The sequence below is a fragment of the Benincasa hispida genome, chromosome 5 (genome assembly GCF_009727055.1).
Source record: "Benincasa hispida cultivar B227 chromosome 5, ASM972705v1, whole genome shotgun sequence".
In the NCBI taxonomy this organism is placed as follows: domain Eukaryota; kingdom Viridiplantae; phylum Streptophyta; class Magnoliopsida; order Cucurbitales; family Cucurbitaceae; genus Benincasa; species Benincasa hispida.
Window position 1 is genome coordinate 35,042,063 of NC_052353.1, and position 17,417 is coordinate 35,059,479.

The 17,417-nt window shown below is 31.0% G+C and overlaps 2 protein-coding genes across 2 annotated transcripts in view; one reads left to right on the forward strand and one right to left on the reverse strand.

Moving 5' to 3' along the window:
- The window catches only part of LOC120077762 (squalene monooxygenase SE2-like), a 7,500-nt gene extending 2,715 nt beyond the window's left edge, over positions 1 to 4,785 (forward strand). Inside the window, exons 2-8 of the mRNA XM_039031769.1 lie at positions 1,546 to 1,657; positions 1,764 to 1,938; positions 3,030 to 3,198; positions 3,334 to 3,552; positions 3,700 to 3,975; positions 4,077 to 4,355; positions 4,472 to 4,785. Of these exons, the coding sequence (XP_038887697.1) occupies positions 1,546 to 1,657; positions 1,764 to 1,938; positions 3,030 to 3,198; positions 3,334 to 3,552; positions 3,700 to 3,975; positions 4,077 to 4,355; positions 4,472 to 4,576 (1,335 nt within the window). The 3' untranslated portion in view covers positions 4,577 to 4,785. The remainder of the gene's footprint in view (positions 1 to 1,545; positions 1,658 to 1,763; positions 1,939 to 3,029; positions 3,199 to 3,333; positions 3,553 to 3,699; positions 3,976 to 4,076; positions 4,356 to 4,471) is intronic.
- Positions 4,786 to 7,751: 2,966 nt separating this feature from the next.
- On the reverse strand, positions 7,752 to 13,213 carry LOC120077763 (DUF21 domain-containing protein At2g14520-like). Its single transcript, XM_039031770.1, has 11 exons — positions 12,815 to 13,213; positions 11,032 to 11,108; positions 10,845 to 10,928; positions 10,467 to 10,580; positions 10,292 to 10,378; positions 9,954 to 10,093; positions 9,782 to 9,869; positions 8,994 to 9,067; positions 8,776 to 8,900; positions 8,228 to 8,493; positions 7,752 to 8,139 (listed from the first exon to the last, which is right to left on the reverse strand). The coding sequence occupies exons 1-11, from the start codon at positions 12,990 to 12,992 to the stop codon at positions 8,095 to 8,097; spliced, it is 1,278 nt and encodes a 425-aa protein (XP_038887698.1). The 5' UTR covers positions 12,993 to 13,213; the 3' UTR covers positions 7,752 to 8,094.
- Positions 13,214 to 17,417: the final 4,204 nt, after the last annotated feature.

Consider the following 17,417-nt stretch of genomic DNA (forward strand, 5'->3'; position numbering starts at 1 on the left):
ATAAATAATAATAATAATAATAATTTTCAATTGTAATTAATAAGTGCCACTACTACCCAGCTAACAACCAATCTCTGGTATTAGAAAAAACTGCAACTAATGAAACATAACATCAATGTTACATCACACCAATATGATTACTATATGGTTTTTTTAAAAAATAAACCTCAAATATTATGGATTATTTTAACTAAAATATTTACAAATATATCAAAATATATTTATAAATATTTTGATTTATTTTTCTATATTTGAAAATAATCCTATATTAAACTTGCAATTGTAAATTTCATTAATGAAATAAATTATTTAATATTATATTTTATTCGTTAAGGTTATTTCAATACATGTAGAAGAACAAAATTGAAAAGAATTCTATGATTTATTATTTGAGAAAAAAGAATTCTACTATTTATTTATTTATATATTACGTATATCTTTTGGCTATTTAGACAGGAAAAGAGGAAGCGGCAGGATTTGTTTATATTAATATTTACCTGTATTTTATTTTTTTAATAAAAAAATATATGTTTAGCTGTCTGATTCATTTATTTATTTATTTAAATTTCATTTTTGAGTATATTTAGCTGTCAGAATCGTTTAAAAGAAGATGTCAAAATTTTCATACATACATATATATATATATAGAAAAGGTAAAACAATATATATTTAGCTATCTGATTTTATTTTATTTAGTATATTTAGCTGTCTGAATCGCCTAATTAATAGAAAATGTCAAATTTTTTATACATATTTATTTATGGGTATTTTGGCGTAATTGACAAGTTTAATTAAATTAATTCATTACTTAAGGAATATGGAAATTGACTTTTTCTTTGATCTATTCAAATAATTAGAAGTTCTGTTGGTAATTAAAAATAGAAAGAGGGTTGTTGGCATAATCTATTTTATTTATTTTAGTCTAATATTTGGGAAATTGAGCAGTTTTTTAGATCTTTATAAATATATTTTTTAAACAAATAATAAGAAGAAGAAGAAATGAAATGAAAGGTTAAATTATATAGTTTAATTATTAGAAGCATTGAAAAAAAAATCATAAAACCACAGTCAATTTAGTTGGTCTTCCATTATCTTATTTTATTTTTTATGTCTTCCATTGAATCTTTGAACTCTAAATTGAGAAAATAAAAAAAATAAAAAATCACTCTAAAATAAGTTTTTGATTATTTAGATCTGTTTGATAATTTTTTTTAAAATTTTTTAAAATTAAGTTTATTTTCTTTTATTTTTTATAATAATTGACATCTTTTAAAAAAAATGTCAAAATATTTATAAAAATAGCAAAAAAGAATACTGATAGACTCCTATCAATATCTATCAATGATATAGATTTATATCAATTTTTATCACTGATAGACATTGATGATAGACTTTTGAAAAGGAGTATTTTTTTTTACGTAAAGTATAAAGTTTAGAACAATTTTTTTATAATTTAGCCAATATTTTAACTTTAAAAAGATTTAAATATATATTTATTTATTTTATTTTTTTTTTTGATGCTAATTGAGAAGGCTGAGATTGCAGGATGGACGAAGAGTTCATGTAATCGAAAGGGACTTGACGGAGCCAGACCGAATCGTCGGAGAATTGCTTCAACCCGGCGGCTATTTGAAGCTCATCGAGTTAGGGCTTGAAGGTAAACCCTAATTCCCATTTTCCCAATTCCTCAATCTTCATTTTTCTTCCTAAAATCACAGTTCTCATCACTTCCTTCTTCTGTTTTCTGAATCCATTTCCCACAGATAGTCTTAAGGGAATCGATGCTCAGCAGGTGTTTGGTTATGCGCTCTACAAGGATGGCAACCACACCAGATTGGCTTATCCTTTGGAGAAATTTGATTCCAATGTTTCTGGTAGAAGCTTTCACAATGGCCGTTTCATTCAGAGGTTGAGGGAAAAGGCTGCTGCTCTGTCCAAGTAACCTTCTGAATTTCCCCTTTTCATTCACATTTTTCTTCTCCGCTATACCCCATTTCTTGTTATGGGGTTGCTTTGTTTTTGTTCTTAATCTTTTCAACTGTTGATTATAGTTTCTGGGTTTTTAAAATGTTATCATTTTAGTCATTTTTTCCCTCTAATTTTTCCGCCTTATATTTGTTTTCCTTATGCTTGCATGTTTAAGAGTGGTTTTGAAGGGATTAAAAGCAATATTTCATGTTCAGTGTCACTCGCAAACATATATTTTTCATTTCAAATCAATTTAATATTTGATTTTACATTTTCAAACGTGTCTTTCATTGATTTCGAATGGTTGATTTGGAACGTCAATGAATTGGCTTGTGTCTTCTGACCATTTCAAAAACACTCGTGTTTGGGACGTGGAGTTGGTTATTATAGTTAGTAGATATTATAATCCGTGCATTATAATAGTCTGTAGGGGTGTAAGCTATTTTAATTTGGGTAGGAAATAATAAATACTGTAACAAATAGTAAGCACTATAAGGAAGAGAGATTTGAAATAGTAATACTGCAATTAATTGTATATTATGATAATTGGAAACACCGGCCATGATAATTGGAACCCTAAACATGGAGTGGGCTACAATAGACCACTCTATCCACTTGAAGTTAGGGCCCAAATACCCCATCACGAACATGCCATTAGCCAATTTCAGTATGTCCATGCTGAAACTACATTATCCATTTGTAAGTAACTAAATATAGAAAAGAACAAAAATGAAAGTACAGGGTAAAACAGATGTTTTAAAAGCTTAGGGAGGAAATTGGAAAGTCAACCCTACAGTTTTCTTGTTTTTCAGAATAAAAACTCATGGAAATCATTAGAAGTTTGTTTCCCGAATCACTTGTGTTTTAGGACAGCTGATGTTTTTGTTATTACATAAACCATGGTCTCCTAAATTTTACAATGAAGTGATGATTAGTTCTTCAATTTAGTTTTGGAAGCATAATCATAACCAAACAAGTCCTTTGATTTTCAATGTCCTTCTTCCTCTCCACTTCACTGATTCTTGGTTTATTTCTGCTATCCAATTTTGATATCTTTTCAGTGTGAGACTGGAACAAGGGACTGTAACGTCCGTAGTTGAAGAAGATGGAATTGTGAAAGGTGTGCAATATAAAACCAAGAATGGCAAGGAGTTGACAGCTTATGCTCCCCTCACAATTGTTTGTGATGGTGGCTTTTCGAATTTGCGTCGCAAGCTTTGCAAACCTCAGGTAATTCGTGTGGAATGTATTGAAGAAGTAATCAAGTTCCGATCACTGATCAATATGTACAATTAGAAGTTTGGAATACTTGATGCTTAAGCCCCTGAGAATTCACTAAAAACATTGTCATGATCCTTTCTGCAGATTGATATTCCCTCGTGCTTTGTTGGTTTGGTCCTGGAGAACTGTAAGCTTCCCCTTGAAAATCATGGACATGTTGTCCTAGCAGATCCATCGCCTATCTTGTTATACCCGATTAGCAGCACAGAGGTACGCTGCTTAGTCGATATCCCCGGCCAAAAGGTGCCTTCGGTGGCTAATGGCGAAATGGCACAATACTTGAAAACCGTTGTAGCTCCTCAGGTACCTTTACACATTAATTCCTCTTGCCAGTTTCTCAACTTGGTTCTGTATGTTTTTTTTTCCTTTTTTTTTCTTCATTTGGCACCTAGAAGTACAAGAATCTGCCCTTTTGGCTTGCTTGTTGATTTTGAGAATGTCGTATTCCAGCTACCGCCCGAGTTGTATGCTGCCTTCATTGCTGCAATTGAGAAGGGAAATATAAAAAGCACAACAAATCGAAGCATGCCAGCAATACCACATCCCACTCCAGGAGCACTTCTCTTGGGTGATGCATTCAACATGCGACATCCTTTGACAGGTGGAGGAATGACGGTTGCTCTCGCCGATATCGTTTTGCTAAGAGACCTCCTTCGACCCCTTTCAAATTTAAAGGATGCTGATGCCTTGTGCAACTATCTCGAATCCTTCTACACTTTGCGCAAGGTATCACAGACATCCTAATAGAGTTACCTCGATATATACTAGTTTTGGCCTACCACTTGAGCTTTCTAACATTGACGATGGCTCTTATTCATCCTTTGCAGCCAGTGGCATCTACGATAAACACATTGGCAGGTGCCTTATACAGGGTGTTTTGTGCATCACCAGATCCAGCCAGGAAAGAAATGCGCGAAGCTTGTTTCGACTATTTGAGTCTAGGAGGCGTGTTTTCATCCGGACCAGTGGCTCTTCTCTCTGGTCTTAACCCGCGGCCATTAAGCTTGTTCTGTCACTTCTTTGCTGTTGCTATATACGGTGTCGGTCGGTTGCTAATCCCATTCCCCTCACCTAAGCGTATATGGATTGGAGTTCGGTTGATTACGGTACACATTCTCATCATCCAAATCCTGCTTAAATCTGCATATCAACTTACATTATCTATGGAATGGAGCACTTTCTAACTTGTTTATAAATTATATCTCAACTTTCAACATTGTAGGGAGCAGCAGGCATAATTTTTCCCATAATAAAGGCTGAAGGAGTGAGACAAATGTTCTTTCCTGCAACAGTGCCTGCATATTACAGAACCCCTCCTATGCAGTGAAAGCAAGGGAAAAGGTAAAACAAAATATTCAATATAAAAAGGGAGAGAGACAGAGAGAGAATTTCTATGGAAAAAAACTTATTGTACTTAGTAGTATATTTCCCGAAGTCCAAAGAATTGAAGGGGGAAATGCTACTGATAGGAAAATGAACTGTAATGTAGAGTTTATCCCTTAAACTTTATATAGTTTTTGTTTCATCTTCTCCTCTCTTTCTCCTGTTTGGGAACCAAATTCCCTTCTTTTTTTCTTTTTTTTTTTTAAAAAATTTAAGAATTCTTTGACCTTCTGTTACCACCCCCTATTGCTATAGAAAATATTTTGAGGGTAATAAAGTTATAAGCCAGTGTGTAAATTAGCCTCATTTCAGTCTAAGCACACTTTATTACTGATGACCATTTGGTATTGTTTTTGTTTCTTATATCTTTGCATCTTTTTGAAGCTTCAAAATGTCACCTTTTTGTCTTCAAAAAGTCATTGGTCTGTGTCCTCAAGTTTCTAGCTCTCAAGGAAAAATTTGGTCAAAATAATTCGCAGGATCTACGATTGAAAAAGATAAACTTTGTCTTATAAACTCCCTATACATTTATACAATTCTTTAGATTTAACAACTCCATTCCTTACCTCTAAGAAGTAATCAGGGAAGAATTTTAAGAATTGTTGTTGTGTACAGTATTAGTAAAAGTGATTATTTTTCATTTATATAAAATTATCTTATAACAAGTTCTCACAAAAATCTAGATATTAATAATTTTATTGTTTTTAGTATAATATTTGGAGTAAAAATTCTAATGTTGAAAATGTTCTAATCAGTCGAGTTATTATTTTTTAAACAAATTATAACAATTGTTCTGATTTTTTTAGGGTAAATAACCATCCATACTCCGAAACTTTAGCCTTAAGAGGTTATATCAATTTAAATTCTGAACTAATAATTATAATAATTTAGACCTAAACTTTCACTAGTATATCAATTGACATTCTTCCAGATTTTGTTTGACCAATATCAATTAATTAAGATATTTCATTATAACTATCTTTGAAAATCATCTCTGCATTGTTGTTTAAATGTGTGTAGACTTCTTCAAATGTCAGCATTACACAATGAACGATTAAAGTAAATGCATGGAGACATTTTGACTAAAAGTCTAAATTAATCATTTATGAAAGTCTAGGGTTTTATTAGTACACTTATAATTTTCATATTGATTTTCCAAACGGAACGTAACAAATGACATAAAATGATACACTTAAAAAAGTTAGAATTTAAATTGATACAATTATTAGTTCTTTAAATTGATATATCACTAGAATTTACAAGTATAAATTGATATTTTTTCAACTTAAAAGAATAATTCAAAGTAAATATTAAATAATTTTGAATCGTGTTTTATTTTATTCAAAATTTTAAAGTATTGTCTTGTAACAAGACAAATACAAAAACTTTATTTTTTCTGCAAAGTCAGTAAAATTTAATCCTTCAAATTAGAGATTTGGTATTGACTATATTTTTTCAGGATATCCTTCAAATTGTCCTTCGAATTATCCTTCAAGACATTGATCTTGCCAAATATATTTTTTTTCCTTATCTAGAAAATTCATGCTCGTTATTATTAGAGATTTCTGTTATGCTCTTTGTGGTGATTGCTATTTTTGGTTTATTTTCTCCTTTTCAGGAGAGTATGGTTCTCTTTTTAAGGTTTACACCTTTGAAGAATTTGTACCGTTGTGTAAAGTCTGGGGTGTTGCTGTGACAAGTTGTGGGAAGAGACATTTTCTTCGTATACCAATCTTATGATTGTGAAGTTTGTTCTACTGTCAATCTAGAGAGAATCTCTAGTTCATACCGAATTATTTTACTACATCTTGAGAAGGGACTCACATACTTAGGGCAAGTCTAAATATTCTAAGTGAACTGATTTTCATTTAAAGTGGGAAAGATAAAAGTCTGAGTTGAGAGAGAGTCTCCTACTTAGGTGGGACCTACGTGATCGTTCGCCAATATTCTTATTAGAGGTGAACATTGGTCGGTTGGAGTCGGTTTTTCAACTAAACCGCCATCGAACCGGCTACAGTCGATTTAGTAAATATTTAAACCAATCTTGACCGTCGAGGAGTAAAAGTTAGTCGATCAGTCTGTTTCATCGATTTTACTCTTTTTTTTTTTTTTTTTTTGGAATTTTTCGATGTGAAATTCTTCCAAACTGACTTTGGTTCTGTTGTTCGACTTGCTTTTTCGATCTATCATGCTCACTCCTAATTCTTATACTTAGGTGGAGCCTAAGTACATGAAAGATGAGAGGATCTCATACTTAACAAAGTCTAAATTTCATTGAGAGTGCCTTACACTTAGAGGGAACCTAAGTAATCGTTCTCTAAGTTGGACTGACGAATGTCACTGTAATTCCCATTTATTTACAGCTAAGCATATTATTGTATTTGCTTGAATTAGACTGACGAGTGTCGCTGTAATTACCATTTATTTATAAATAAGCATATTATTGTATTTGCTTGACTTTATATCTTTTTTCAAGCACATTGCATAGCTAGTACTATACTGAACTAGGTTACCAAATTTTGTAATTTTGTTGTAGGTAAGATAATCTTTATTTCACACTAGATACAAGGTGACCATTTTACTCTAAACTTTGTGATAGATATTATGTGGGGTAGCTAGTATTAAGTATAATGTCTTGATATATAAGGTTTGAGCACATAATAGATAATTAGAAGTTTACCAAACTAATCCCCATTTCAGCATCTTTAAGAAGGTTATTAAAATTTTATGCCAAAATAAATTTAGTTCAATTGGGATTATACTCGTACTACAAAAACAAAAAATAATATTCCAATAATTTGGCTAAATAAAAGAATTTATGATTCGTATCTCCCACTCCGGAGAGGATTGCTATTATAAGTGAACCCTACTACACAAAACTCTAATAATACACCAAAAATATACCCATTTTTCTTCCCAGCCCAATTCCTCAAGTATTAACTTCTCTTTCATAGATAATTTTTTTTTTCTAGTGAGTAATAGATAGATTCAAACTTCAAACTTCTTAGTCAAGGAAATCGGGTAAACATTCTTTTCACCCTGACTATAATAGAACTTTTAAAACCAAAGTGCTAAATTTGTACCAAGTTAAATAGGCTCAAATGGGTAATAACAGCACATCCCAAAAAAATTCTTCAAAGTTGGCTAGAGAGAGAGAGAGATGCAAATACAGATGGGAAGCTTTATACAACAAAAGGGAAGAGAAAAGAACAAAACATATGCAAGTAGCAATCTGAAATTTGAGTTTTCCTCTTCTTCCTACTTTGACACTCTTTCAGCTCTAAAAACATCTAACATACTACAACACATACTTTTCTGCTTCTTAACCCTCAAAAGCTTCGATTTGAGTTTTGTGGGTTCCAAAATCTATAAAGAACATCAACAAATTCAACAAATATTTTCGTGATTATCTACGTGTGTATATAATTAGAACCAACCATTCCATTCCTTCACTAACCACTATCATGAGTCCTCAAAATGATGATCAGTCTCATCAAAGATCTCCTCCTGTGAAAATAAATGTCAATACTACATATATATATATATAAAAAAACTAACGATCAATTATTTTATATGCATGATGAACAGTTCATACCTGCAAAAGTTCTTCAATGACATCTTCCATCGTTATGACGCCGACAGCTTCTTCTTCCTCGGCGAGCTTAGGAAGAGGACTTCCATCTATCTGCAGGATATCAGAGTACATATCTTTCGTCCACTTCTTGCTCCTAGAGCCACTCCTAAATGAATTGTTTGTGGTGGGAAAGCTTTTCCACTTCTGTAGTGGCCTCTTGTTCTTCAAAGTTTTTTCTTGTGGGGGCTTTTCACCATCCACATCAATTCTAACATCTCTCTGGGAATCTAGTTTGAGAAAGCACTTCAATTAATACAATGCCATTAAAACCAGAACCTTAAAAAACCAAACAGGGCATTCTCTCTCTTGATATCCGTGAGTGTTCAGACTAGCTTACACACACTTGACTAATCTCATGGGACAACTCACCCGACCCTATAACATTTGGGTGTCAAAGGAACTTATAAATATTAAATCTTAGGTAGGTGGCTACCATAGATTTATGGTACCCATGATCTCTTGGCTCTTAACCAAACAGAGTAATAAATTACAAACACAGAGGTACATACCGTCACCCAGTTTATCATCAGGTTTCCCATTCATTTTGTTGCACTGTTTAACAACAATGGCCATGTGGCTATGACCTTTCTGGAACTCATTCAAAATGTCATATAATGGCATAGTTTCTGGAACCCTGTAACAGAACTCAATTATCTAACATCAAAGTGACACTAGAATTTGAACTGTCAAATATGAAACAAGAATATCATTTCTGCCATCAATGTACCTAGGAATCCTTCGGATGGTAACACTCTTTACTGGAACTTCATCATCTGGGTGGATTGTAAGCAAATTTTTAACCTAATACATAAAAACAAAAGTATTAAACCAAAGGAGAAATTACCTTTTGCAAGTGAGGATAGTTGCAGTTTGGAAAAGTCGGAGAGATCAAAGAATACAGAGAATGGGTGAGACATTAATAGAATTTTCCAAAGAGTGCTTGTTGGTATAGAAAAATAGGAGTAAAGCCTCCAGCTTAGCATCAAAGTGAATAGGTAGAAATGATCTATAGAATATTTGCAAAGGCTGAAACCAATTACAAATTTGTTTGACTAAAGTTTGAAATTGTCAATGAATAAAGGAAAGTAAATAACATTGTTCTAATGAAAAGATAAAAAGAAAATGTAGCTTTGACCAAGTACCAACTTTTGTCAACATATATACAGAATATTATTAGTGTGTTTTCAAATTTGATCCCTAATTCGGATACTAATTACTTCTAAACGTTACAATTCAGATAAGGGAATATATCCCTGAATTGGATACTTTTTTAAGATAACCCTTTCCTTATTATGGAAAACAGAAAAAGAAAGATAAACAAAAACAAACAAAAGACATGCCACAAAAGTTCCAATCACTCCATGACCAAATAAAGTATACAATGACAACCAATACTAGTAGAAGAAATTCACTGCTCAATGGAGACCTCAAAGAAAATCATGGAAAAATCACAAACTTCATTATATAGAGAGGTTGTTTGACGTATAAGAGAGCAGAGATGATTAAAAAGTTTACCAGGATAAGACCAATTATGTTGGTTGGTTCTTCATAATAAACTGGCACCCTGCTATGCCCTTTCTCGAGAACGAGATTCATCAAATTCCTACGCAATCATAACAAGTACTTCAGGAGTAGCTTATTGTGAAGGAGAGTTATTTGTTGTCTTATTCTTCAACAAGCAGATTACCTATCGAGCTTTGCATTAATGTCAATAGCAAAAGTTTCAGATATAGGAGTCATGGCATCACCAGCTGTCTTCTCACTCAGTTCAAGGGCTCCAGCAATAATAGTGGTTTCATCGTGCGTCAGTTCTCCACCCTTTCCAGCCTATTACAGGTTAACACGAGGCATTAGTAAATAAAATAATGGGAGCACAAAAGAGAAGCAAAGAAGTTGGTATAAGAAAGCTCGTTACTACTCTACCAAAGATTTAAAATAAATATGACCACACACACCCATACAGAGTCAAATCTCACAAGAATAAATTAAAACCAAATTAGATAGGTATTAGACCCACATATATACCTCATTACCGTGCAAATTGACAAGTGTTTTCAGCTCAGCTCTACGGAAAAGAGCTACACGTCCATGGCCCAGTAGAAAGTCTAGTAGCTGGAAATCACATTTAGCATAAATAACGAAGGAACCATTTTGAACAATAATGTGGTAAATTTAAGCAACTCAAGTTCTCAATGTCTACCTTGCTGATTGGATATGCAACAGGGAAGCAAATCCAGACAAGAACACGGACGAAAGGAGCAACTGTTGATCCGATTGCCAAACCATACCGAGAGCAAACAGATTGTGGTATAATCTGTGCATCAAAAGTAAATAGATATTTAATCATTAAATTTACCCCTGAAATTTGGTACCATCTGAAAAATGTGAACTGAGGTATCAATACAGCAAAAAGTAGCAACTGTGAAGAAAGGCAACGATGACACAGTTGCAGACCCATAATGCAGGCCAATCCTTGAGTGAGCTTGTAAACTTCTATTGAAATTAAAAAAAAAAAAAAAAAAGAACAAGTAATCCAAACTTGAAAAAAGAAAACCATTTCCCAGATAATTACTCTAACCTCGCCAAATAGAAGAATCAATGTCACCGAGATTAGAATAGCACCCCAAGCTGTAACCAGGCTATCGAGAAAAATAGGAAGTGCCTGCAGAAACAGTTATTTCAAACATTGAACATGTTTTTCCCTGAATTTACTGCCTTTGTTCAATCTCATTCACACTTATTCGTTACATGTCAATAAAATGTACCTCCATGGCTGCTGCATTGCATATCAGTAGGGTGCAAAGCAATAAATGCTGGTTTTTAACAACTGGCAATATCTTTGCTGTACAAAACGAAGTAAATTATTAAGGGGAGGTTTTAATCACAATATCACAGACTCACATTGAAGTTTAAACAGAAAAGCATTAGAAAGAGGTTGGGGGGTCATCAGAAGTACAGAAGAGTAAAAGTCACGTTCCTCTGATCCTCAAGTCAGCAAAATATAAATTTTTAACAAATTTTTTCTTGCATCTGTTAGAATCTGTCGTATAGGAAGATGTCACATATAAGCACGTGCATTTACTCCTGAAAGTTGAGCCCTTGTTTGTTTGCCTAGTTGTTATTATTTACAGTTTTGCTTTAGCATGGAGTTGTCTCCTTGTAAATGGTCAATTATCAGATTCTTATGTTCGTGCATGATAATTCAAGAGTGAACTTTTTTATTAAGAAAAAGAAAAAGAAACATAGTTATGTTTTTTAACCTATGAGAAATACAATTTAACAAAATGAGTTCAAATTTTCAAGAATTAGGAAATATCCTCTACGAAGTTCAGGTCAACCAAGCAAGAATTCTTGTTTTATTCTTATTTTTTCTTTTCTTTTTTCTTTTTTAGTTCAACAATTGCATAGCGAGGGATTGAACCATCGACCTATAAGATGGTAATTAGTGTCTCTTCTATTGAACTATTGTCAAATTGGCAGAATGTTGCATAGACTTTTGAAGCTTGTTAATAACATTACATTTCTCAAATAAAATTAATGGTCAAGCACCAAAATATATTTGGAGAAACATCCCTAGAATTTAATTTTCAATATTGTCAAAATAAGTTGAAGCAAACTATTATAAAAGACCATATGCTATTATTTCTTATCAACGAAAACATGAGACATAAATTAACACACTGCAATATCAATATTTTCTTTTTCTATGGTAACACAACCCTACAGTAACTTGGAGGAGAGGCCATTTTAGAGAGACATTAGCTCAACGTCTCAAATGTCAATCAAAGCTAAGTTGAATTGTTCCGATATTTAATACCTCTCCTTAAGAGATCATAGGTTCTAATCCCCTCTCCATTTCCCTCATTTGTAAAAGTATTGTCATCAAGTAAAAAACCAAATCTCAAAACATCAATAACTTTTAGCCAGAAAGTACAATAAAAACACCTTCAGAAACAAAAAGAAGAAAGTCCCTTGCACGTTAGGGTTTAAAATCTTCCAAAGTCGTCAATATACCAAACCAGGACGCAACTTACAAGCTACAGTTTAACACTGTTACATTTTGTCGATTTATACATCCTTTAATACTCAGAGCGAGTAGAAAGTGCATTGAAAAGACGTCATACTAACCCTTTCATTGACCCAAGCAACAAATCAAAAATCAAAACAGAACGATAAAATTCATCAGACAGACTCTTCATTCCAACTCTTCTCTGCTTTCAAGCAAGCATTAAAAAAACCAAACGCCACCGCCTATATGTTTATCCTTATCCCAATTCCCAATAGTTAATCCCCCCAAAACAGATTCAACTCATTCCCTCGGCAATGAAAAACAGGGGAAGTCTCAAATTGGTTCTAGGTAAACAATATCTACTGAATAAAAAAGGAAATGGAGAAAAGGGGGAACAAAAAATAACGAATAATACAAGAATTAGTAAGTAATGAAAGGAGAGGATCTAGCAAACGGCCCCACACAATAAGGATCGATTAAACAATGAAAGCAGAGTAAAGAAGAGGAAGAAGAAGATGAAGAAGAAAAGGGAAGTTCACCGGCGTGTATGCGGTCCTTGGGGGTACCGGACTTGGCAAGGACTTCGAGATCGACAAGGCTCATGGACATGAGGCCGAGGGTGAGACCGGACATCAAGCCGGCAAAGAGGACCAAGAGGACGATGATGAGTATGTGGATGAAGAAATTGGGGCTGCAGCATTCGTATTCGACGGCCATTCAGTCCGTCCGGCCGGCGGTGAGTTAAAGAAAGAGGAAGTTTGAGAAGGGGGTTTCAGTTAGAGAGGTTGGCGGTGAAGAAGAGCCATTAGAGAGACAGTGGGAGAAAAGAGGGATTATATATAGAGAAGAAATGAGAGAGAAAGAGGAGAGAGAGAATATACGTTTGTTCTGAGAAGAGAGAGGGAGGTGAACGTGTACAGTAGAGAGAGAGAGAGAGAAGAAGAAGAAGGTGATGATGATGATGGATGTGGAAGCAGAAGAGAAGGGGCTATTTGAAAATTTATACTTTAATAGGGACCTAACTGCAATAATATATAATAAATAAAATTCATTATTTAATCAATTTTAAACATTTCTTTCAGCTTAAAAATTATGGGTGTTCAAATAATCCGCCAGACTACCCAATCTAAAATGTAAGGGTGACCCAACTCAACCCGAATTTTATATATATATTCCTCTTTATTTAAAATTTGAATTTCTTTGTTTAAAGTTTAAATTTCTTTGTATTGATTAATTTTTTAATTTTTAATATTTTTCTTTTAAAATTGTTATGATATTTGTCTTTATTTGAAGTTTCCAATAAATATCTTAGATATTTGGTATTTAGCATTTGAATTTTATAAGATTTTAGTTATTAGTTATGTGTTGTATATAAATTTACATTTTTTTTATTTTTTAATAAAAAAATGAGTTATAACTCGACAACTCAACCCTTCAAATTAGGGTTGAGTTTGGTTGGGTTGGAAAGTTTATTTAGGTCATTTGGGTTGCCAATCAAACCAACCCAATTTCCGGGTTGGTCCAAAAAAATACCTTCAACCCAACCCAACTCGTGTACATCCCTACTAAAAACATCAAAGAGTGTAAAGTTTTCATTTTTTTTAATAAATTAAAGTTTAAATCATAAATTTACGGGTAACTGTTTTTAAATGACAAAAATATTGAAAATATTTTTAAATATAATAAAATGTCACTGTCTATGAGTGATAAATACTTATAGACATCGAAAATATTTTTCATCAGTTTTTTATATTTAGAAACAATCCTAAATTTGCTATTTTTTCTATTAAGGAGAAACAAACTTCATAAAAGCTCAAACTCAAATGGACAATAGAAAGAAACGGTCGTCAATAATAATAGTGTAAATCTAGTTGCGGAAATTAGCTACCCAACTTTTACTAGAATCTTAACATAAAGAGCCACACAATGAGCAACTAGAGTACAAAATGACAAAGATACATTTTCCAATCGCCTCACTAAAAATATTGATCTCATCAATTACATTCTTCACCTTAGTTTATACATTTGTTCTTATAATTAGGAGAAAGTTAGAAATTAATCTTTATAATTTTAAAAGTTAGAATTTAATTCTTATGATTTGATAAAACTTTATAACTAGTCCCTATAATCTGATACAAGTTTTGTCAAATAATAAGAATAAAATTCAATTATAAACTATAGAACTAAATTTCATTTTTCTCTTCAACATAAGAACTAAATGTTGTAATTTAATCATCTCTGAATATTTTGGATTTTTTTTCTTTGTTAAATTACAAATTGGATCTTTAAGGTTTGGAGAACGTTAGAAGTTAGTTGATACAGTTGATAAAATTCCTAAAGATTCCTTGTGATAGGGACTGTATAAGAGAGGTTTATCAATTCATAGGAAGTATTTATGAGGTTTATTAAATTACAAAAACTACCCTCTAAACTTTCTCTTAATTATAGAGATTAAAATTTAACATTTGAAAGAAAAATTAATACAATAAATGTGGGGATGGAAGATCGAATCTCCGACTTAAAAAATGTAGTATAAATTAATTATAGTTGAATTATGTTAATTTTAGTTGTATTTTTCAATTGTATTCGTGATAAATTTACCTGAACACGTGGCATGATACTTAATTACAAAGTTTGTATAGAATTTAAAAGGAATTAGACCACTTAATTAAAGGAGAGAAATGTATCAAAACACCTATGCCCATTTTTTAGAAATTGGAGAAATTACTAAAATATTTTTCTTTTTTTTTTTAGTACTTAATTATTTTTAAAATTTATACTAACTCATTGAATACTATACACTGTAAGTTTATCACTAGCTTATTTAAATTTCACATGTGCCACATGTGCATATGACAAACATGAATGGTATTAAAATTAAGAGATTATATTGATCTTTTAAAATAATTGAGGTTAAATTGAGAAAAAAAAAAAAGAATTCATACATTAAAGGCAACACACATAGGTTTAAAAAAACCTAAAGCATATATTCTTATTACACATGTGATAATTGAATGACGAAACTAAGATGTCAATATATAAATTATTTACCTTATTTTTAAGGAAGTAATTTAACTGTTTTGTTAAAACGAATACAGTTTAACTGTCATACAAAATGTAAATGATCACGAAGCCTATAGTTTGATTCCTCCATTTTTATTGTACTAAAAGAATTTGTTAATTTTGACATGAATCAATTGCATAATTTATTTGTCAACAGAAGCTTGATTTGAAGATTAAAATATTGATTTTTTTTTAATTATTTAAAGATTCTCATTTAATATAATATAATTATGATATTATATTTTAAAAAGAAGAAAAAGTTTAATTGTGGATGTGTTTTAAGATATGGCCATGTGGGTACCTCGTCATTCTACCAAATTTTCCTTTTCTCAACTTTTATAGTTATATTACAAATATTATTTTGGTGGAAATTTGGTCATTCTTATTATTTAACATTTTAATTTCCTTTTGTGCTTTTTTTTTTTCAAAATTAAGGGTATTTTCCTATTTAATAGATTAATTTTAAGTAAAATATTAAATTAGTTAATTTTTTTTTTCAAAGAAAGGATGATTCCAAAACATTCCCTAACTAATGATTGATGTAAAAGTAAGTTTATTTTCCAAAATTGGGTTAATTTATCATTTTTACCCAAAGTATCAACTAGTTATATATTTCTAATTTTAGAAAGTTGGTCCTCAATGGTCTATTAATACATGATTGCTTCTCTTTCTACTTTCTACTTTGTATTTTTTTTTTAAAAAAAAAGATAAATAAAGCAATCCACGTGGCATGTATTATTATTCATAAATGGATCATTACAATTATAATCGCAATTGACCATTTTTATTTTGGGAATAATATCTATTTGGTCTCTAAATTTTAAAAGGTTTAACGTTTAGTCTTTAGATTTTGAGTTTTCTTTTAACTTAGTTCCTAAATTTGAAAGTGTTATAATTTTACCATTGAGATTTGAGTTTTGTTTCAAGTTGATCACTAAATTTCAAGATTTTACATTTTTAATCTCAATTTTTTAATATTAAATACTCATTTTCAATCATTTATGTCAATTTCTATTAATTAGTTAAAAATAATTATGAAATAAAATTTTAAATTTGATTTTAAAAGTGATAAAAATAATAAAACTTAATTAATTATAACGTTTTTAACCATTTTTAATTTATTAACATGAATCGATATCAAAAGTGTAAATCTTGAAAAATAAGGACCAAATAACTCTAATGTCAAGGGTAAAAATGTAGCATTTTGGAATCTAGGACTAAATTGAAACCCAAATCAAAATTTAAGGACCAAATGTGTAATATTTTGAAACTAGTGACTAAATAGAAATTAGACCCAAAACCTAAGGACAAAAAGGTTTTTTTTTTTTTCCTTATTTTTCTTAAATAAGTAAATTTCATCATTTAATTTTTTATTATTTTAAATCATCAATGTTAATATTAAAAAGGGGATAAAAATAATTTTTTTCCCCATTAACTTATCCAACTGCCTCGTTTATATTGTCAACTTTCAATTTCATCATTTAATTTTTTATTATTTTAAATCATCAATTTTAATATTAAAAAGGGGATAAAAATAATTTTTTCCCCATTAATTTATCCAACTGCCTCGTTTATATTGACAACTTTCAATTTAATCAAATTGTACCTTCAAATTTTGATATTCAATCTGACAAAAAATCTCACAAATTTTATCGTTTGGCTAAATATTCATCTGAAAGATTATTAAAAAGGTATTTTTCATGTTATAATATAATGATTAAATTTAAAAATATATGTATGTTAAGAAAATTTTCAAAAATAGAAAAATAAGGGAAAGTATTTAAACAAAATAGTAAAATTTTAATCTTTTTTTATAAAGGTTGATAGAGGTTAATAAAAGTCTATAAGTATCTATCAGTGATAGATAGAATAGAAGTTTATTATTAATAGATCATAATTTATAAGTGTCTATCAATGTATTTTTGCTATTTTTATAAATAGTTTGACATTTTTTTTATAAATAATTTGACATTTTTTTATATGTGAAAATTTCTCTATATGTGTGCGCTAGAACAATGACGTTATTTAATGTAATTAATTTATGCATCAACCAAACTTAAAATTATACAAAACTTGATA

Bases quoted from the DNA above. Each gene is read 5' to 3' on its own strand.
- LOC120077763 (XM_039031770.1), bottom strand. From the start codon at position 12,992: ATGGCCGTCGAATACGAATGCTGCAGCCCCAATTTCTTCATCCACATA. The intron at 10,581-10,844 runs GTTAGAGTAATT...TTTGATGCACAG, and splicing joins TGATTCTTCTATTTGGCGAG to ATTATACCACAATCTGTTTG. The intron at 8,494-8,775 runs GTATGTACCTCT...TTCTCAAACTAG, and splicing joins TGATGATAAACTGGGTGACG to ATTCCCAGAGAGATGTTAGA.